Source organism: Bacillus rossius, chromosome 1 (genome assembly GCF_032445375.1).
Source record: "Bacillus rossius redtenbacheri isolate Brsri chromosome 1, Brsri_v3, whole genome shotgun sequence".
In the NCBI taxonomy this organism is placed as follows: domain Eukaryota; kingdom Metazoa; phylum Arthropoda; class Insecta; order Phasmatodea; family Bacillidae; genus Bacillus; species Bacillus rossius.
The window spans coordinates 309215387-309238113 of record NC_086330.1 but is presented as its reverse complement, the minus strand read 5'-3'; the positions used below and the strand labels follow the sequence as shown (position 1 = coordinate 309238113).

At 38.5% G+C, this 22727-nt stretch overlaps 1 protein-coding gene across 2 annotated transcripts in view; it reads left to right on the top strand.

Annotated features, from left to right (window-relative positions):
* LOC134527889 (RNA-binding protein 5-like) overlaps positions 1-22727 on the top strand; it is a 200435-nt gene that overhangs the window by 72430 nt on the left and 105278 nt on the right. For both annotated transcript variants that reach the window (XM_063360892.1, XM_063360891.1), the window contains exons 7-10: positions 5890-5963; positions 13148-13234; positions 16876-16990; positions 17079-17309. In XM_063360892.1, the coding sequence (XP_063216962.1) occupies positions 5890-5963; positions 13148-13234; positions 16876-16990; positions 17079-17309 (507 nt within the window). The remainder of the gene's footprint in view (positions 1-5889; positions 5964-13147; positions 13235-16875; positions 16991-17078; positions 17310-22727) is intronic.

The window sequence follows — 22727 nt, the reverse complement described above, 5'->3', positions numbered from 1 at the left end:
ATTTTAATTTTGTAATTTCAGACATTTCATTCTTAAGATCTGAGATTTATTTCCTCGAGTTGTTCAACAATGTTTTTAGCACTTGATTTTTACTTTTTTAGATAGTCGATTCTGGTGTACAGAGTTTTCACTAAATCAGTTAGTTCTGTTAATGTGCTGTCTTCCAATGGTGCTAACATAGATCCAGGGGTAAATTATATACTAAGATTCAGCTAACAATTTCAGTTGAGAGATTTTACTTTTATTGTATTTGCATTTGACACAAGCTAAAATGCTAACACATTTTGATATTGACCTTTATCTTGGGGCATTGAAAACCCCAAGAATTTCTGACTTTCATCAATGTAGAATTAATGTTACTGTTTCACGTTGCTATCAAGAACATACACAACAACAAACATTCGGCTGCTTGACTCCTGATGCATGTGAGTGAGCAATAAAACACGTCTTGTCAGCTTCAGACGAGAGGCCGCAGCATGAAACTATTATTGAAACAGGTTAAAAGTTGTCTTAGGCATGTTTAAATTTCATTATTGCAGTGCTACTGTATTGCTACTGTAGTCACACATTTAGGCTCGTGTTCAAGATTCTGCTTAATGGAAGGGAAATATTATTCATGGGGTTATGAAATGTTAAAATATTTATAATAATGGTTTATGGTACAAGATAATCATGAGAACTACAATGCTCTGTTTTTATTTAGATTGTTGGATCTTGAATTCACATTTTAAAATCTTCAAATTTTGTTAGTTATTTTACTACACATATAGATCATGCCATTAAATATAAAAAAATTAGGCTATAATTTTTTTTAACAACAAAAAATGTTTGAAGATATTCTTGGCAAATATTGCAAAATAATATTTAAAGGTTTCATGTAAGCATTAAAATATTTTTTTGGTATATATAATTATTTGAAAAAAATGTTTTTTAACATATGAAACATGCACAAGTAATGTTGCCTTCAAGAAAAGCAAAAATTTTTAGAATGCTTGGAGTTCTGAATCCAAAGTTATCATGACTGCTTTGCTGTCAGAAGTAATATCTGTTAAGAAACATACTCTCATTGGCCGAGAAACGAATCCAGGAGAACACATTCAAAAAGATAGCACTGTGTCAGCTTTTGATAGTGGCAACCCAGCCCACAGCCTCCTGTTTAGTGCAAACAAGACCTAATGCATACAACCTTCTTCGATACATTCTGTCTACAGCAAGCCTAAAATATCATAGATTCTGAAACATATTTTCTCTTTTGGGCCTTAGTCAGCCTAAAGAAATTAAAAGTTTTCTGATAAATCTAAAACACACTGCACTTTTATAAACAGACTTCTGAGTAAAAAATGAGTTTCAGTAATTATGCAGTCAATTTTCTTAAAGAAGTTAAGTAACACAACTAACCATGCTGCGGGTAAGGTTCTGCATACAGACTTGACTGGTTTGTAGTGAAGACTTCATCTCACTCCATCCTGCCTGTGTTACCAGGATATCAGATGTAATTATGAACTTGAGATTTTTATTGTTCAATTTCTTGTAAAATTGAAGAAATCACCAACTTTGTATGAGATAAGAGTTGTTTGTTGCGGCATGATCCTGACACAGAAGTACACTGGAAACTCCAATGTCACAAGAGTTTTATTAAAGCAAGATTGATAGTGTGCTGTATGGATACAAGAGGACCAAACTATTACCAGCATTATAACTTTGAGGTTTTTTTTTATTACCTATCTGATGGCTAGAACACCCAACACTATTCATCATGGTTTTACATGACTCCGACAGTATGTTACTGTACAAACAGTGCAGCCCTGTCCCCGCTGTCTTGAAGGAGATACAAGGTGTAAGTTAACAAATACACCAAGGGTTCAGCTACTTCTCTACAAAATAGAGATACTTGTCATACTGTAGAATCAAATTTTGGATTCCTGCGTTACTTTGAAAATGCTGACTGGTCTGGAATTGGTTGTGTAGTAAGAACAGTTGACAATGGGTGGGAGTGAGAGTTGACCACAGGGTAGAAGGGCAAACACCTCCCCAATAAATCCTGCAGAAGCATGGGCGAGTATCATTGGGGATCAACACAACACCTGCTTGTAGCCTCTCCCATGCTGCTTCTTTTGAATGGCCCTTTACAAAGTCCTGTGTTCAACGTAATAATCAGCATTCACCGTATCACCTCTGGCCAGGAAGTCAAAGTCCTCAACACACAGCATATCGGTTTCTGCAGTGACACTGCTTGAGTTCTGTTCTGAGCAGAGATCTTCCAGACTTGCGGTGATCCTGTTGAGGAATTGGTCCGTAAAATGTTGCCAGTTAGGAACCATCCATGCTTATCACCATGCGTTTGCTTTGTGCCTGGGCATCAGGTTCTTCGTGACAACACAGTGAAAGACTGGTTCTCCGAAATGCCTTGCCGCACCGGCACTGCTGTCAGCTTAATACTTCATCTTGGGCATTTTGACAACATTAGGAAACCTGCTGGCCATGATGTTCTGTTCATACACTTGACACAGCTCACACACATGGTGATCAGTGAGCGCTATGTTCTGTGCATTCAAAACTAGGACTGTTTCAGTACCTCCTTTTCCTGATATCCCAATTCTACAACCACCGATATCACCACAAGTACCTGATATTACAATCGACATTTACATTACTAGCCACACAATTTGAATAAATAATTGAAACACACACACACACACACACACACACACACACACATATATATATATATATATATATATATATATATATATATTTCTAATGAGGTTGGACAATTTCATTATTTTATTTCAAAATTCTAAATTCAAAGCAAGTGAAGCGAAAAATTGTGTATAATTTATTAGGTAAACAATATTTTTGTTTACTTGTAATTACGACAGTGCCTAAGTTTGTAACTTTTAAGGTTTTCTTTTTATAATGTTAGTGAATTCTCAAAAGATAAAAATATAATTAAAACTATGTACTATAAATAAACATAGCGTTCACGATACTGTACCTGTTCGACAAGCCTAATTTATTAAAAAAACAAACAAAAAAAAACATGTATTTCCCACCAGCTGCAAACCAGGTATTTTGAGTTTGAATCAATTTTTTGAGCAAATTGAAAATTAAGCTAGAAGTTTTATTTTTCATGATAAAACTGCAATTAGTTTCAAATAACATTTCCTTTTGTAAATCAGCGTAAGTCAGTTAAGTTCCTGTTGTAGAGATAACTTATACCAATTTTAATAACACACTTCCGAATGAGTAACCTTAACGGACGGGACTGGTGTCAGATGAAGGCTGCTTGTGGTTGGGGAGACCAGAGGGGCGGAGAGATGCACAGGCAGTTGACATAAGGAAGGAATGTCTTGTCATATCCCCAGATATCACTTGTCTGTGGAATGTTATTTGTTCTAATGTTAAAATTACCGTAACTTTAAAAAAAATTAAGGATCATGATACAAACTTGAAACCTGTTATGAAAGAACACCTTATTTATTCTCCTGTGAGAAACATGAAGTGAAGAGGGGAAGAGGAGGATGCAAGTGTCCGACCAGACCTGAAGAGGGTGGGGTCACCATGCCACCGCCGGGGCAGCCAGCTGGCCTGCTTGGTTCAGCCTGTGCACGCATCATTTTGTAGTGAAACATTACCAGTTAGCTGAATTTTTGCTGAAATTATACATACACCAAGACAAGTATTTAAAAAAAAAATCAAAATCCTACACATTTTTATACCGGCGCTGATACGTTGGCATCGCTTGAGAGCTAACAATAGGCTGATGTTATACACCAGTTTCTTGTGTCGAAACACCCCTATTCAAAACCTTTACCACAGACCTGACCTCACAGTCATTCTTCTCGGTCATTAGGACAGCGATATTGCGAGTAATTGCAAAGTGCCAAATATTGTTTAAAAAATCAAGCCCTAAATCTCTTGGGTAACATTGTCTAGTGTGGGAAACTTACTTTCTGTACAAACTTGATACAATAGACATTTTGTATTTTTTTTTCTTATTAGGAATGCTGAGTAGTGGATGACACTACAATACTTCAATAATAGGTTTAATACTCTCAAAAGGTTGCGAAATGCTTATCATTGGAGCCTGAAGCTACTCTCCTGCTGCCTTCCGCCCTTCTTAATTGGGTTCAAACATGGTTGCCACAAGTATGAAGGAGCTAAATAATGATGCTGTCACAGAGGTTTTTTTTTACTGAAATACTGCTAGTAGGCTACTACCAAAATTTTAACTTGCATTGTTACTTTTTGTGTATCACTCAGATGTGTATAACACCTCCAAAAAATTAATAATTATTTAAAAAAGCTTGTACTATTATAAATAATTGATGGAGTTTTTGTATGCAGTATAATTTGGTTAGGTGGTTTCAATTTCTCCTTATTAACGAAGACTTTTCCTTACCTTTCACACAGTTATAATTTGGAAAAATTTACTTTCCAAAATGAGAATTTTTTTTTTGAGACAAAACACACATGAACATGTGTAGCTTAAATATTTTATTGAATTTGACATTTTTTTGTTTTGTTATTCAAACAAAATGGTTGCAGCAAATGTGCTTGATCATGATGCATGGTAGATTGATAGTTCCAAGTAATCTAAGCAACCTGATCTGAAGAAGATGAATGTTAGTAAGTTCAGTGATTTTGAAGTGTGAATATGACTCAAAAGTGAGTCACTTTTGACCTTGGGGAATTTAATGCAGGGTGCCCCAGCCTAGTTCTGCAGCCCCTCCCCTCCAGTCCACCTTAACTTGTCACGTATTTGTTACCCATCTGGCATTCCTTCAACAGCCTGACCATTCCTCCATCTTTGGCCCTTTTAGCGATACCTCACCCTCTCTACTGCCCCATCCTGACCTTCTGCACTTCGTACATCACTTTTAATCTCCTCGCCCAGTGTCACTTCCCTAAGAATCAGCTCAGTCACATTCCCAATCTCAAAACTTCCTTTCCCCACCTAAACCTTGTGCTTTCTCACCTGCTTGCTTTGTGTATATCAACCTGCATTTCTTAAACCACGAGCCATTATGTACAATAAGACCTTATTAAGAAGCTTTTCACTTTAAAGGTGGGGTCTCGCACACTGAGTTGGTTTATTTAATTTTGTTGTCATTACTGTTGGTTAAGGATTTTTTAATAGCTCTCTTGCATTTGTTGTTGGGTTTCACATTATTCTCACCAGATATTTCTAACAATTTATTTTCGAGCTGTAACCAAAACATTAGCAAGTCTTAGTTCTCAAACCATTTTACAGTACATTTAGATAAGTGTTGTGCTCCTAGTGATGACTGGCAGGGTAGGAAAAACCTAGTTGCGTCTGGGTGTTTAACAATTCATACATTTGTGGCAACCATGCTTTGACCATCTGTGCAGTGACTGCTGATGAAAGCAAGCCCTTTTTTATATGGGTGCTGCTATTCTGGAATGATTTGAGACTGCTGTTAATTTATTTTTATCACTTCAAACTATAAATCCTTAATTTTTTATTCTCAGTTATATGGAAGTGTTAAACATTAGATTAAACCGGAATCCAGCTGTACTAGTGTTTTAACACAAAAATTTACTTGTGAATGTTGAGAAGAATAATGTGGGGTTCCATTGTATAGAAATTTAGACTGTTGACTATAAAAATAAATGTTCCTAATGTATGCATTTATCTTTGATGCTATGATTGCCATACAACATTTATTCATATAGTTTTGTTATATTTTAATGACAGAATATTTATTATAAGTGATTACTTATTATAATGTTCTGGCAAAATTTTGTTATTAATTTATTAGTGGAATATTTAGCAAGGGTGACTAGAACGAAGGGCAATACGTGTGTACTGAAAGTGTTAAAGAATTGGTTTTAATAACACAAGATTATGTTGATTCATCTCTGTAGGTGCATCACGAGGCTTTGCTTTTGTCGAGTTTAACACGAAGCAGGAAGCCTCTCGGTGGATCGAGACCAAACAGGTATTCATCTGAGTTGACTGTGATTCTCGGAGCCACACAGGCTTCTCTTCGTCGCGTCACTTGCAGATGTAAAGTAAACAACTGAGTTAGTCCGTGGCAAGTGGAGCATCATCCTCAATGGAGCGAGTTAGACAAGTCATAAGGTGGCCAACATTGTTGCATTTCTTTCCTTTATAATTATTACAAGCACAGAAAACATGGAAGGAGCACTGATTGACAGGCACATCAGGTTCATTACAAGTGGCTTGCTATCACTGTCCAGTTCCAGCGTAATGTGGTGTTTAGTATGACAATGTGGCCTGATTTTGTGCAGCTGTCAGAAAAATTGTATTAATTGTAGGTTTTATATGAAGCTCAGGCCAGGAAACTCCCTGTTGTGTTTGAATATGCAGGTTACTCATTTGTCACATTTTTGTCAGTGTGTATTTGTGTAAGAGATGCCAGTGTTTGTAATTTCATACTGTTTATATTTTTTGGGTGTGAATTTCAGATTGTTTACATTTTTGGCCATGAAAGTGTGTTTATGAATGTATTTTGAGAATGATTCTGCCGTTCCTCATAAAGTGACAAAGGGCACTAGAGTTGTCGTCAGAAATTTTAATAGTAGTGGATCTCTGCCATGATGAATTGTTGACATAACCGACTATAAAGAATGTTTTCTCCAGTTTTTTTTACATTAAGCCATGAAATAAAATACTAATTTTGCAATTAGAGGTAGTATTTAAACAACCCAAGCTGAGAAGGCACCAAATATTATCCAAAGTTTCAGCAAGAAAACATTATTTTAGTAACATGTTAGTATTTTCGGAGACCCTAATTCACACCCTTCGCGACTATTAGAAAAAGTGCCCAACGTGGGGCATCCAATGTTCTAAGTTGTGCATGTTTTAAAACTTGTGATGTTTGCTGTGGGTAAATAACTCACTAGTTTTTAATCCTATTCATTGGATGTGTTAGGAAATTGAGAAGTTTTTTTTTGGTGGTTTTATAAATGCAGACATGAACACATTTTTTGATTTTCATCACACGTACATAGATTATCGTTCGTCCAAAAAATACCTGGAACACATTAAGAAAGGGATGCTCCAGTCACACATTTTGGGTACGGCTTCATGATGGCGGGCGTCGGAGGATCGGGATGTGTTGGAGAGTGTTGTGAAGAGAAGTTTATCGGTGGCGTTGCACCATACCGCACCTTTGTGGTTAGGTATGGGACACAACGCGAAGGTGAAGTACTTGCGCAGTACATTTCGTTCACTCTCTTTGATGCAGTCATGTTGCCACAGGCGGGCACATTCCATGAGGTGGCGTGCCTCGTAATTTCCTTGACACAAACATGCTCCACATTTCGTTAATGCGTGCATGCGTTACTCGGTGTAATAGCCTCATTCATAACCTACGGCAGTCCTGCCTCCAAAAGTCCCACTTCATGCAAGGTTAGTAACACCTGATTCATTCATCCATAGTCATGTTCACACACGTTATACTAATTACAGTCCTCATGATATTACTCAACATAGTTCTCACGAACGTCTCGGGTACAGTCTTACTCATTATTTTTATGGCAGGTGTTGTGCATGGCCACATGATTGGGAATTCCAATGCGCACGTAATGGTCATGTAATGGGTTGCAGCCGGAGTACCGTTGGGCTGCGTGCTCAATGGTCGCCTCGCGTCTCGCGTTCCATGCAACAACCGCATATATTACACATCTTTAAGGATTGAGGGTACTAACTTGTCTGCCCACATGCTCCTGGGGGTCATGTTCATGTCATAGGGCCTAACAAGTCCTTCACATGTACGTTGATAGTGTGTGCTGCCTGAGCGCCACTGTATGTTTGTTGGGCACACAGACCTGGCGGAGACTTCTTTACAAGTCAAACCTCTCAGGTTGCTGTGTCCTAGAGTCTATGATTAGGACCAGCTGCCTATTCACAAAAACCCTTTGGCTAACTTCTTTGGCTCTCTGGAAGGAAAAATCAGTGAAACTCATAATGTACCAGATAATTTATTTTTATAAATCTGGATTATCACAACTTGCATCCGACACGAAAATAACTTTAAACCACTAAGCCTCCTGTTTATATTCTATACTTCTAAGGCTATGCTCTACTTCTTTACACGTAATTTATCTTAATTTGTAAATATAAAAAAAAAATATAAGCCATTCAGAGAATACATCAGTAATTAACTTCTGCAGACTGCTTAATGTTATTATGTAACTTCAAGGATTAATTAAGTCCATACTTGTAAAATCAAATAAAGTACTATGTTACATTTAGGCATTGCACAAAAAATCTGCTGAAACCTGTATTTTTCCTGAAAAACCGGTCTCTAACCATAGCCAGTATCAAATTACAAAAAAATTGATTCTCTGTATGATGCTATTTCTTGCACTGCTCACACCAACATACTAATTGTAACACACCAGATTGATGCGTAATACCAGCAGCATGATGTTACTCTTTTGCAATTAATTACGTCTATGTACCATGAACTATAAGTGCCACTGACCAGCAACTGCGAATAGAGTCCCCGTTTGTATTACCTACTTGATTTTACAACCTTTACAAATCTAGGTCATACAGCAACTGTTTTCACACCTAGTGAATCCTCTTCAGAAAACTGTGTTTCAGTGCAAATTAAAAGCTGCTTAAAACATAAACACCAAAACCTACAGTTTCTCTTGGATGTTGGTGCACGGCTGCACGCTCTAGCCACTGGCATGGTAATATGCATACATACTTCTTCTTGCTGGCATGCCCACTTAGTTATGCTAGGCTGTGTCAGATTCATCCCCTTTGTAGCTCTCTTTGTGGCCTTACACTCTTACAGTACTAATGCTAATGCTTAATCAAAAAAACATACTGCTTGTACAATATTGAATTCTGACTTTCTCGGTGACATCAATGTTAATAATTGTTTTTCAATACAATGTCTTTGTGCATCTTTTTCTTGGCTAGTTCAGCCCTCGCATCAACTCACTCTCATTGTGTTTTTTTTGGGCCTTCTTTCCACACTGCACATGAATGCATACCGTCCTGTGCAAGGATGGGCCAATCGAATCCTCAAATTCCCAAAGACCATAAATCCTTAGTATTCCAAGGATTCAATATTTGAGTAAAAAGAATATAAAAAATATTAGAGAAAATGAAGTAAGTAAAAAAAAAAAATTAAACACTGAAACATTTTTAAGTTAACAAAGTCAATATTTTTCTTAATACCTTTTCTGTTACCATTCCCCAAGATATTGTACTTTTAACATGTAATTGTATAAATAAAATTACAATGTGTTTTGATTCTGAAAACTTAGTTCATGAATTTAAAGAGTTGAATGTTTAAAATCAATTGCGGCATGTTTGTAAGATCACCACTTGAAAACTGCTCGACCGAGATTTTTTTTTTTGTATTCGTAATTGTCAAGACTTGGTTTGTATGAAAGAAAATTTTTGGGAAATCAACCAGAAAATTCTAAAAACATTTGTTCGGTTTGAGAGTTTGCTGTCACAGGTTTTCATAACAACAAAAAATTCCGCATTAAATATTTCAGTGTTTCATCAGTGGTTATTGTATTTTTTTTTTGCATTCAAAACCATCAAATATTTTCATAATATAACCTTAAAATTCATCAAATTCCACATTGATAATTTCAGTGTTTTACCTGTGGTAATCATATCTTTGGTGCATTCAAAACCGTAACATGTTTTCATAGCATAACATAACCATTAAAATTATCATATTGGAACTTAAATTGAATTTAGTTCGTAGTTAATTGGTATAAATACCACCAGTGAGGCATGGAAATATTGGTCAGCATACACGCAACACAAGCCAACTATATGATCGTCGAGTAAATGAGACTGACGAAGAGTAGGGACGCAGTTTGGAAGAAAATCAAATAAGAATTTCTCAAGTGGAATCGATTATGATACCAGAACAACGAATACAGTCGAGTACGACTCTCTCAGTTGGAGCGGCCACAAAACAAACTGCCAAGCATGACATTACGACATAAACATTTGGCGTTCAGAGATGATCCAACAGTCAATTACGCCGCGGATCGTCTATACATATAATATAGGAATTTTATATGTATGAGGTTGATAAACTTCGACACTGTTTGACCGATCGCCTTGAAAGTTGGCACATCAAAGTGTTTTTTCACAGAGAAGGTTTTTATGCTCTCCATTTTTTTTGTATCTTGCCGCTAGCTGGCGCTGTAACAACTCAACTTTTAAACCATTCATCCGATCCCCATGAAAATTAGTATACATAGATATTTGAACACTGAGAATATTTTTGTAATATCCATTTTTCTATAACTCACCACTAGATGGTGCTACAGTTTATCAACTTCTACACCGTTCAATCAATCTCTATGGAAATTGGTATACTTAGATATTTGAACACGGAGAATATTTTCAAGATATCCATTTTGCTATAACTGGCCACTAGATGGCGCTGCAGGGCATCAACTTCTAAACCATTCAACTGATCCCCATGGGTAAACAGAAAACCATAGGTCATAGACAAACAGTAATTGTGTGTCACTTCTCTATGTCCACTACACTGTCATATAGTGCTATCCATTTTGCTTTAACTCGTGGACAATATATCACTCTGTGTTCAGCACGGGCAAGGTTATGTACTGCAGCTAGTAGTGAATAATTTTTTTTCTTATAAATTATTTTATTTTGGACTCTTGGGACCTAGATTCAGAATCGAGGGGTGTATTCAACGTACTCTTTGGGATTTGAATTAGATATTCAAATTTGAGAAAATTGGGATTTGACTCATCATTAATACTATGTTTCATGGGAAACGCCTTGTCTAATCGGTAACTTCCTCCGCCGGTCGTCGCGCACCAGAAGCCTGTATGTAGTGCAGTACCAAGCAGTATGATCTCTGGTGCCAAAAGATTGTTCTAGAAGGGCTCTTCCTAAATTTTCTCTCATTGAGACTTTAACAGCATTACCAGGTAAATAAAAATAAAAATAAGTAATCCATGATTTAGTGAAACAATGAATAAACAATTATTTAAACACAAAAAAAAACTTATTTCATGTATGTTGGGTAAGAATACATATTTAATAAAAACATTTTATACATGAGATGCATGATACCTTATTACACTTCACTTAATGAAATAAAAAGATTTTCTTTCTTTTCCATTTGAAAGTTTTTTTATTGTCCGAAAGACGAAACAACCGAATCCAATCACTTTCAATAATTTTCTCACGCGTTCAGCTCATCCATCCAATTGTCGATAATTGCTTTTTGCTCGGGCGATGAAAATTAAGCAGAAAAAAAAACAAGCGTAGATTAAGTCCTTCAGTAAAAAGTTACTTGAAGTACACAACTAGTGAGGCCCCAAACCTGGCCGCACCTGGCGAAACACAGTCGCCACGAGCCAAAATGCAGACGAAGATGGTCACAATTTCTATTTAAATGGCCGAATGAAAATAAAAATGTTAGGTTAACTTAAAACTCGGCATGGCTCTGACCACCAACGTTAAATTTTCTATTCCACAATTCTCCTACATATTTGGCGAGAAACCACCGAACGCGCCCTCGTTTTGCAGCGATCGACAGACGACGACTAGATCATGGCACTGGTTCCTCCACGCAGGAAGGACAGTCACATGACCTCAGCGACCAATCACATACACTCTTCATTCACACTAACAATTACAAGCCAATCAGAACACAGAACATATACACTGAAAACCATTTTCACACATAGAAACAGGGGATTCACTTTCTCCTTCTCTCTCCAACACCGTGTGAAGAGTAGTCCTCCTCCAGTTCCCACCCTTTGACAAGATATCGTTACAGTCTCTCTCTTACTGGGGAATCACTGTTTTGTTCTCACTCGCACTTACAGGCCTCTTCACATCACCCCAGACACAGTCCCTTGTTCTAGAACCATTATGCAACATCTGCATTCTAATAAAAACGTAATATATAATTATAATACAATATTCAAATTTAAATAAATAATAGAAAAAACTCATTACACATAATATTAGGTAAATTTAACTAGCAAAACAAAGTTGAAAAGATGACAGAAGAAACGTGATTATTAAATTATTATAAATTCAGAATAAAATATACTGGCAACCTAACCCGTTCTTAGTAACAATTTTATTTGTAGAAAAGGCATGTATACTGCAATGCTACAACCTCATTGATAAATATGTTTTCTTGAAACAATTGAATGATGTTCTGAGTAAACTTCCATTTTTGTTAGCCAAGTTAAAAAAAAAAGACTATTGGCAACACACAACATTATTCAAAAGTCATAACAGACAGATAATCAAAACAGATACAAACTATGTTAATTCTTCATTAAAGTACTATGTTTTATGAATGAAATTAATAAATTAGAGCCAATGACATAATTTAATGCCCATTGTTACTGTCATAACTTTATTAAAAAAATTTGTAATATGGTGCAATTACTAACATTTTCATTGTTTTCATAATTTCATTTTTTTTTTTTTTAATTCTCTGCAGTTTTTAAAACTATAAGTCTTGCTTTTCGTAATTTCTTTCCTCAAGTTGTATTAAGGCCTAATGTTTTAGTAATTTTATTGCAAAAAAGTCATGTTACATGTCTTATTTGTTTGTAATGATGAACACGTTATTGCAAAAGAATATTTTTGCTAAAGTTGCTCTTTCTTAATTACTGTATATATTTTAGTAAAGAATTTCATATCAAAATATGTAGACAATCTGTGGTGTATTCATGTTTATAAATAATTTATGTATGTACAAAACTGGCACTATTTTACATAAATGTACCAATATGAGAAAAAAATGTGGCCAAAGAAATAAGTTTTGTTAAATTCGTATATAAAATAAAAATAATTTTTCTTGTTTTTGTAACTTACATTTTTCCAAACAAGCCTGTCATCAGTAAATTTACAGTAATCCCTTCCATGTTATTTAGTTGTGTACAGTTATTCACATGTGCATTTGCAGCACAAAGATCAGAAAGCCTGTTCTGTTGTTGGTTCAGTTAAATTAGAAGTGATTCCAGTGGACGCAGCTCAGGTTAATAGTTGGTGGATTTTGGAAGCATTAGACGCAATGTACGTGAAATTCCGTATCAGCGCGAACTGGTGATACCCTTGTTGCTATCCCACACGCTGACTATCCATCCTGTTTGCTGCTGTTTCCAGGGCGAGTTGATTCTGCACGACCAATACCGCGCTGTCATCCACTACAGCATCTCCGTCAAGTGTGTCAATGACTGGGTTTGTTCCAAGGTATTGGCCATGCTCAACACTTTGAAAAGAGTACCTATTTTTAAGTATATGTTATAGATGCCAAAGTAGATTCCTTAAGTGTTTACTGTATTATCCAGCCACTGAAAATCTGGGAGAAACCTGTGAATCCTTGAAAACTATCGGCAATTATCTGTCTGCCTAGCAAGTTGAACAGCTTAGTTTAAAAACACATAAACTACCTAAAAAAAGCATCACTTATTGCCACTTTTGAGCACTGTTTAATATGTCACACTTCGCATCAGGATGTGAACAGAACCCACCAAACAGACTGTAGTTGCAACAAATTTTTGAAACTACGGGCATGCAGTGATTTAACAGTATAAAACTGGAGCATGTCAATGGCTGGAAAACTTGAAAAGTATTCATCCCTGTATCATTCTTTACTGTTTAATGGTGCCAGGAAAATCTTTTCTGTTATTGCTAAAATATTTGCCAGATTTAAAGCCAGCCATGCTTTTTACACCACCATTCTTTCATTTGAAATTATAAAACATTAATCCCCACAATTTATTGGAAGGTTTTGCGGAAGACTGCTTAAAACTAATTTAAAAAAAAAAAATCATGTTGATTCCTTTTGTACCAGTGACCACAGAGATAGACGTTATATGAAGTGTGATGCCCTTGAGTTTGAGTTAAATCCTTAATTTAAGTAATATGCTTTTCTGTGAACCTGTAATTATGTTTGATTGTTTTTGGAACACTTCTTTTAATTGATGTCTTCATATTCAATTCATTAATTTCAGGAGTAATACTTTGTTATAATTCAATTTTAAATATACAATAGTAAGATCAGTTTTAACATAAAATTATACAAACAAAGTTTTATTTAGTCTTAACATTCAATAAGATGACTTTGAAAAACCTGAGAATGAGAATGTATCTCGCCATCAAGATCTGCAAGTCAGCAGTGATTAGCTCTATTCCATGGTTTAGGTCAGCTTGAAAATACATTTACTTAAAAAGTAAATATCCTTCTCTGTTCTGTGTTATTGAATTGTTTTCAATAACCTTTGAATGGTTTAGATAGAATGACAAACCTTATTCATATGTTTTGTTTAGCTCTGAGGAATGAAATTTTTTATTTGGAAATAAAATCAAAATAGAAAACCAAGGTTCTTGATGTAAAATCAAACCAAAAGAGAATGACCAATAAAACATGTAACCACACAGCAGTGATTGTACTTGCAGCTCTCGGTTCATATCATGGTATGGATTGTGTTTCATAGTAATTCACATAAGATATGTTTAAAAAGTACACTATGAAAGCATAGTGATTTTGTGTGTAGTATCATTATTATGAAAGAAAGATACAAACTATAAATTGCTGCTTTCGTAATGTGTTTGTTATCATTTATGCTCAATTCCACTGGTCTACGTTCATATACAAAAAAAAACCTTTATGTCACTTTTAACCAAATATATCACATTATCAAGGAAATGTTATTAAAAATTTGTCTCTCCACCTCCAACCCCCTCCCCCCTCCCCACCCCTTCTCCACCAATACCATTTCAAACTTTCCTGCAACTTACACATTCATTGTTACATCTTTAATTCATGCAGTGACATTAGTATTTAATGCATCCAAAACACTATCCTTATGATATTAGAATATTTTTATGTCAAAACAGTTAAAATTAAACATTGAACACCATTTTTTAACACTGTTCAATGTAAATGTTACATATCTATGCATAAAAATATTTTCAGTATAAATATAAATTGAAAAAGGTGCTACCTTTTAATTTCTTAAATTAAAAAAAAAAAAAATTGGCTCAGCCATATTTATTTACACAAAAAATATGTATAAAAGAACACAATATGATGTAATTTCGTGTCATGAAAGATTATTTTTAGGCTCATAGATTTAAAAAACTGGACTGCAATTGTAAATAAATAAAAGTGAAACATAAGGTCTTTATATTTTTTCACATTTTTTCATCTGTTTAGCTAGCAAAGATTTAGTTTAAAAGAAAATACTGAAACTTTAACGCAGAAGGTAAAACTTTTGTGACTGGTGTGGCTTGTGACTGCTTTGAGCAGTTTGTTCTGAGCTTTCTAAAAAAAAAAAGTCCTGCATTCACCTGATTTGTGCTTACATGAGGAAAACAATATTTTTTGTACTATCTTAAAATGAATGAACACTGTATATTTGCTAATAGTTACACGTGCCACTGTGAACTATGTAGGTATTAATACTGACTGGTCACCTCTCTGTCAACATACACTAACTAAAATGAACTAAAATCATAGTTTCAAGAATACTTAGTACAGACAGATGTATTATATTTTATCTAATTATGTGACAAACAGCTTAGCTAAAATAAATACATGCCCTACGTTGAATGAAGCTGTTCGCTTGCATTTGTTTCAGTCATTATGTTTACCGATTTTTCTTTCTCTTCTTTCTCCGCCAATAAACCAGAGTGTACATGGTATTATTACTCAGGAATAATAGCATTAATTCCTCCAGTGGACCAGGGATGTACATGATATCATTACTTTTGGATATCAGAACTCACTCCTCCAATGTCCAAGGAGTGTACATGGTATCAATACTTGTAGATAATAGCACTCACTGACAAATGTACCACATGTGTACATGGTATCATTACTAAAGTATAGTAGCAGTCAGGGTCTGATTGTACCAGGGGCATTACTGTATCATTACTAAAGTATAGTAGCAGTCACGGTCTGATTGTACCAGGGGCATTACAGTATCATTACTGGTGTTTTTTTAACATTGACTCCCCAATTTACCAGAAGTGTATCATTTCTAATGTATTAACAACACCTGGCTCTCTGATCCCTGTTGCGAGTGATTCCCTGTCGTGACGAGGGTGCCGACCAGCCTAAAACTCTAAACGGTTCTCACCTTCTGGCTTACAACAGGTGGCCAGGACAACAGCAACCCCTTGAGCTGTCGGCCGCTCAAGACGCCATTTAGTATGAATGTATGTCCGTAGTTCGGTCTATGTCATTAAGGCATTGGCTGCTAAACGGTGAACCACTCGAGAATCTCTAGCGGTGAAGCGCGGAGCAGCGCTCAGAGGCGTCCGTCGCGGATGAGAGGCGAGCTACGACTGACTCCCACGCACCGGCGCATGGTGAGTGGGAAGCAGGGGAGGAGGACGCACGAGATGCGTGGGAGACAGTACGCGGTCCGGATCCGATGACACCGTCGTTCGTCACACCAGCCGCCGCGTTAGGGTGCGTTCACCGCTCGAAGCACCACTCAAGGCACTTTGTTACACTCATGCCAGGACCAGACGGCTATGGGCAACAGCGGGCCTAGGGACCAGAATAGACACGACAGCCCCCCCTTCTCCGAGGCCGCTTTGCCCACCGACGCCGGACTTGGCTGCCTAACACTCCTGTGGCCTTAGTGTGTTCGTGTGTACAGGGATGAGGTCGGCGGCGGCAAGAGGATGCCTTCAGAGAAAAATAATGTCATAAAAATGAGATAACCAACATACCATGAGAGACAGGCTTCAGTGAAAGGATGTTATTTGCATGCCAGTGTGGAAGGTTTGGCGGGCTGCATGTGGCCTGTTATGTAAGATGCTTGAAGGCATTCCAGTAGGGGGTGATTGTTAAAATGAGGCTTGGGTTTGTCTGGTAGTGTGGAGGCCACAACTTCCGCCGGCGAGACACTTGCTATAAGTGTTGCACTTCACGGCTGGATTCTCGCGATGATGCAGAGGAGCAGGATGAAGTGAGTCGCCATCCAACACATGGTATGTTTGGTTGTTGTCGTGCTGCTGCATATACTGCCTGCCGTTGTATCGCAGCCTTGCCCATGTGCGATGATGTGTGTGTGCGCAGCCATTCTGTTGCGCAACCTGGACATATTGACGACAGAGGAAACGGTGAAGCAGGCTCTGAGGAACAACCCATCCCTCCCCATGCAACATGTGTTGAGCGTCCGTCTGGGGCGAGACCCCCTCACCAACACGTCTCTAGGAATGTGCTACATCGAGTGTAGCAGTGTGGCCAATGCCATCAACTTCTACCGCATCCTCAACGAGAGTCACTTGGAGATAGATGGTAAAAGAGGTGAGTGAATTGAGCCACATATTACAGCAGTTTATATCTCCTTGACCTTGTCACTCGCCTGCCAACAAGGTAAACCATGTTACATTCCATTTGAAAAACATGACACACATTGCGGTGCACGGTGGGTTTCTCTGGGTAATCTTGTTTTCCCAACTCAATTATTCCATCTCCACACTAATATCATAACCCTTCATGGTGTATCATGACCTCCATGCCTGCAAGCTGATAGTCTCAGTCCATTTACATTTTTAAATATTTTTCACAATATTAATAAACAGTTTTGTCTTTCAAAATTTGTGTAAACCATTAGTAACAGTAAAAAAACTAAAGATTAACAAGTTGCCTTTTAGCATTCACCACCCTGAAATCAGTAGTGCCACACCTAACAAGGCATCGGGGAGACTACAAGCCAATAGCTCTAGGCATACCAGACAGGTGATTAATGCAACATTAACAAAAATATTATTAGATCAATACAGTATTTCAACCAAGTTACGTCTTAAAATATACAAGAGTTGGTGTGTGCAAAGTAATAATAAAACCATGTAATATTAACTGACACAGGATCACCATCTGTGTTCTGATTAATGATTCATTCAAACGCGCTGAGATTGGGAAGGCCAACATCACACTTTCAGCCAGGCTGCACCATACATGACCCAAAACAGCGGATGCAGCTTCTAGCCAATCTGAATCAGACAGGACCCCCAAAAAACAGCAGATCTTCCAGCTGGACTGTCCAAAGCAAGACCCTCAAACAGAAGACACAATTAGAGCTAGACTGCGCTTGACAGGACATCCAAATGGTAGATGCAATTTCCTTCCAGACTTAGCAAAGAACCCATAAGAATAGATGCAGCTTTCAGCCAGGCTGTACCTGACAGTACCCCCAAGAGTAGATGCAATCTCCAGCTAGACTGCAGCTACTAGCTAGACTGCACCAGACAGGACCCCCAAACTGAACATGCAGCTTCCAGACAGACTATACCAGACAGGATCCCCCCAAACAGAACATTAGCTTCCAGCCAAACTGCATCAGACTGGTCTCCCAAACAGGAGACTCAATTTCCAGTTAGACTCCGATATACAAGCCACTTATACAGCAGACACAGCTTCCAGCTAAACTGCACACAAACTAAACCCCCAGCAGTCCCAAACTCCAGTTATACTGTACCAGATGGGACCCCAAACACAGCTTCCAGCCAGACTATACCAGACAGGACTACCAAACAGCAAATGCCTGCTTCAAGCTAGACTACACCAAATTGGACCCCTAAAAACTATATCCAACAGCTTATAGCTGAACTGCACTAGAAGGCACCCCGAAAGAGATTTGCAGCTTCCAGCTAGACTGCACCAGTCAGAACCCCCATACAGCAGATTCAGCTTCTAGCTAACCTGCAACAGACAGGTTTCTCAAATAGCAGACACAGCTTCCAATTAGACTTTACCAAGAACCTCCAAAGATCAAATGCAGCTACCAGCTAAACTTACCAAGAACTCCTGGAGTGCAGATGTAACTTCCAGATGAACTGTACTTGTCAGGATTCCCAAACAGCAGACAGGACTTCCAAACAGCAAATGAAGCTACCATTGAGACTTTGCCAAGAATAAGTAGCAGATGTGTCTTCCAGCCATACTGCACTAGACAGTGTGCTGTTGCATTGTCTCTCCTCGGCATACTTTTACATTTTTTATACATTTTTTTGGTTTACATTTTTGACTCTTATGTCAGAGACTCTTATTAAAATTTTCTTTTCTCCCACTGTATTTTCTGTACTGTTTCTGATTTAAACTTTACCCAGTAGGTTCCCTCCTTGTCTCAGCACCTTGGCTGGATGCACTATGGCTCGCATGCGGTGTTGGCAATACAATTCCTATTTTTCCTGCCTACCTGCATGACCCGGCATGTTATTTCAACCGCCCTCCATGACTACAGCTTCCATCCCATCACTATGCGTTGCGTAGGAGTGTTGGTTATGCGTGGTGCTCCTGTTTTTGTGCTCCAGAGCACACCGGCAGTATTGGGTCCTGCAGCATTCTCACAATGCAAGCTTGTTCCTCCTCTCCCCTAATAAGTTTTTTTACAGGCCTTCTCAGAACCAGCACCTGGCAATGGGCAGCCCCCTCCGTAAACCCCTCCCCTTTGAAAACGGGCCACGCCCATACTAGCACATGTGCCGCCCTTGGGCACAATCTCTCGGATGCCTTTGGAACTAAACTCTTATTAACTCCTGTTCGTCCCACCAGGGAGTGACAGCTCCGCGAGCTCTATAAACCTAGCTGGATCCGCCACCGACGTCTTGCTCCGTGCAATCTGGCAGCAGTCGTGCAAACTATAGTTTGGCACGGTCAAAATTTATCCTGGGTGTTTTGGACACCCCTACATCTCTCAGGCCCCTGGCCAATCAAGACAAAGTCTCTCCTCCCTCATCCCTTCTAGCCACACCTCCTGTTTTTCTCTTGCCCCCACCCTTTTTTGAGGACCTGTTGGGCTTTTAACTTAGTGACCCTCCCATCCCCTTAGGAAGTCCCAGTGCATCTGTCGTCGTGGTCACGTGTGGAATCACCAACAGTTTGTATACGAGCTTCCGTGTAACTAGCGAGTAGAGAGTTAAATTACAGTGAAGCATGTAGTTACTATATAAAGGGGTTTTTCCCTTTATTCCGTTTAAAGTTATAGATGTATTGAGTTTGTACTGGTTACTAATGTTTTCATCTCCGCATCCGTGGGTGTTTCTTACGATGGTTTAACTTCACCTCTGGACACCCGACACTATGGTGAATAATACTTCCGACTTTTCCCTTGTGGCGCTGTTTCTCAAGCGCCGTATTTTACTGGTCATTCCGGTATGTCTTTATATTTCCAGAACACTGTGTGAACTATGTTTCACAGTGAGGCCCCAGCGACGGGCTGAATATTGCACATCCCAAGCTGTGTTCCTTCTTTCGGCCTCCAAAAGTCCTTCAGGAGCTGCCCTCTTCAGCCACCCCTCTCTTGCATCTAGACTTCAAAATCTATGCCTTGCGTGCAGCTGAGTGTTAAAAGATAAAACTTAGCAATGTAAGACTTCATTTAAATAGTCATATTTGGAACCTACTTGTTGATTTTATTTTAAAATCCAAAAGACATGAAGACTACTACTTTGTATCATGGGACAGTTAGTAAAAAATAATATTTATCAATTTTAATATTATGTAATCTCATCAGTCATATAATGGTTAGTGTTTAGAAAACCTTAAGGCATGGTCATTAATAAAACTTTAGATAACCATGAGCACCTTGTGACTAATTGTTACTATTTTATTATTGTATTTGAATTTTGATGATTTATTCTAAAAGTGTATAAACTCAATCAAGTAAGTTTCTCCCAGAATTCTCTGAGTTATGCCAATCGAAGGAATGCCTTCAACTGTGATAAACCTTGCAAGGTAAAAACAAAAAAATATATCTCCACATTAAAAATTTTATATAGTAACCAGAGACCAGTTGTTATTTCATTATAAGTTTCCCTCGTACAATCCATCATTCACACTCGTGTTTTGTGCGTGTAGAATCCAAATTTGAAGTTCTCTCACTGTATACCTCTTCTGGTCTATTGCCTTTAACTTAATCTTTACCAGCACTTTTTGTAAGCACTCCAAGAGTACATCTGTTCTGTAAAGAACACAGGAGGTACAACAGGACCTCCAAAAAGCAGATGCAGCTTCCAGCTAGACTGCAGTAGTGATGATTGCCAAACTGCACCAGACTGGACTCCCGAACAGCAGAAGCAGCTATCATGTAGACTTTACCAAGATTACTCAAGGAACAGGCGTGTCTTCCAGGCAGACTGCAGTAGTCAGAATTCCCAAAGAGCAGATGCAGGTACCAGCTATAATTTATCAAGAACCCCTAAAGAGCAGATGAAGCTTTCAGTAGACTGCACCAGACAGGTGACTCAGTTTTCAGCATGGCAACATCCTCAAACAGCACACCTAGTTTCCAGCCAGACAACACTGGACAGATTCGTTTTTAGCGGTGAAGATTAGAGCATTTTAGAAAGCTTTCAGTTCGTGAAGAAGCAACATCATCTTCGGACAGTTGCCTCAGTAGTTCTGATATGTCACAAGGTAACTGTCATCGACGGTTCCAGCAAACTGTCTAGCAGCATGGCAGCGAGCAGCATATTTGCCCTCCCGGAAGGACTGTGGGTCATGCGCTTCTCAAGCATGACTACCCGCTCAGTCCTCTGTTGGAGGTGGTCTGGTCAAGGGGCTTCACCGGGGTCAGAAGGTCGGTGACTCGGGAGTCACACGCCAGCAGGTATGGCTGCTCGCAGAACATCGGAGTGGAGCAGTTTGTCTGGACACAGAGCACAGCCCTCTTTCGCACGGGTGACTTGGCCATTCGCAAGTTAGCACCAGTTGACAAGCATATGCACTCGCCCTACACAAGAGCGGCTGTGAAGACGTTTCACTGTTGATGATGACTCCGCGTAGTCCACAGCACCATCTGCCGGCGGCATTTCCCAAGAGACAGGACTGAAACAGGTTCAGCAAGATGAGGGGCGAGCAGGTAGTTCATCAGAGACTGCTCACTCAGGTGCTCACATCTCTTGCCAGATGAGAGCTAGCTGGCTTACAGCATATAGGAGCGACCACCAAGTGGGTCCGAGGGCGGGCCCTGCCACTGTGCCGGCGGGCGTCCATCTGACAGCTGGAAGTCAGTACTCACAAGACGACGATGGCAGAGAGGCGATAAGGTAGCTCAGCAAGAAACAGGTGCTTGGACCTTCCCCTGAAGTGGCACAGCAGCACCGATGATTGGTTATTTTCAGTCGTTGGGAGTATCTTTTTAGAGAGGGTGGAAGGGGGAGTATTTGATATACTTTCAATATTTTTTCATGCCTATGTTTTACATTTGTGTTAATTTAGAAGCTATAATTATTGTTCTAGAACAGTGTGTACGGTTTTGGGGAAAAAAAAGAATGAGAGACAAGTGCCAAATTTTTAAAACATTTTTTTTTAGTAACAGAGACATTCTGTATGTTCTTTCATGATGGGAAAATCAGCAGGTGTTCACTCCCATGGGAGACAGTAAAATTATTGGGCTTTTGTCACAGCCAATCAGAGAGGATTTTGCATTTTATATGTTTGTTTTTTTACAGATATGTCTCAATGGGAGAGTAAAGTAATTTGTATGCTGTTATTTTACAGAGAAACTGTGTTGTGATTGGTTGGTGAGATCGTGCACCTGCCTCCACTCGGCATGGCAGTAGTAGGCAGTTGTGTAGCCTAGTCAGTCGTTGTTCAAGTGCTGTGGCGATAGGTTGTACCGTTCTGCAGCTCACAAAAACTTATTATGAGTGCATAGAGGTGGAAATTTTCATGTCTGGGTGCCGGGGCCATGCTGCAGTAAGCTTTAACCTTTATATT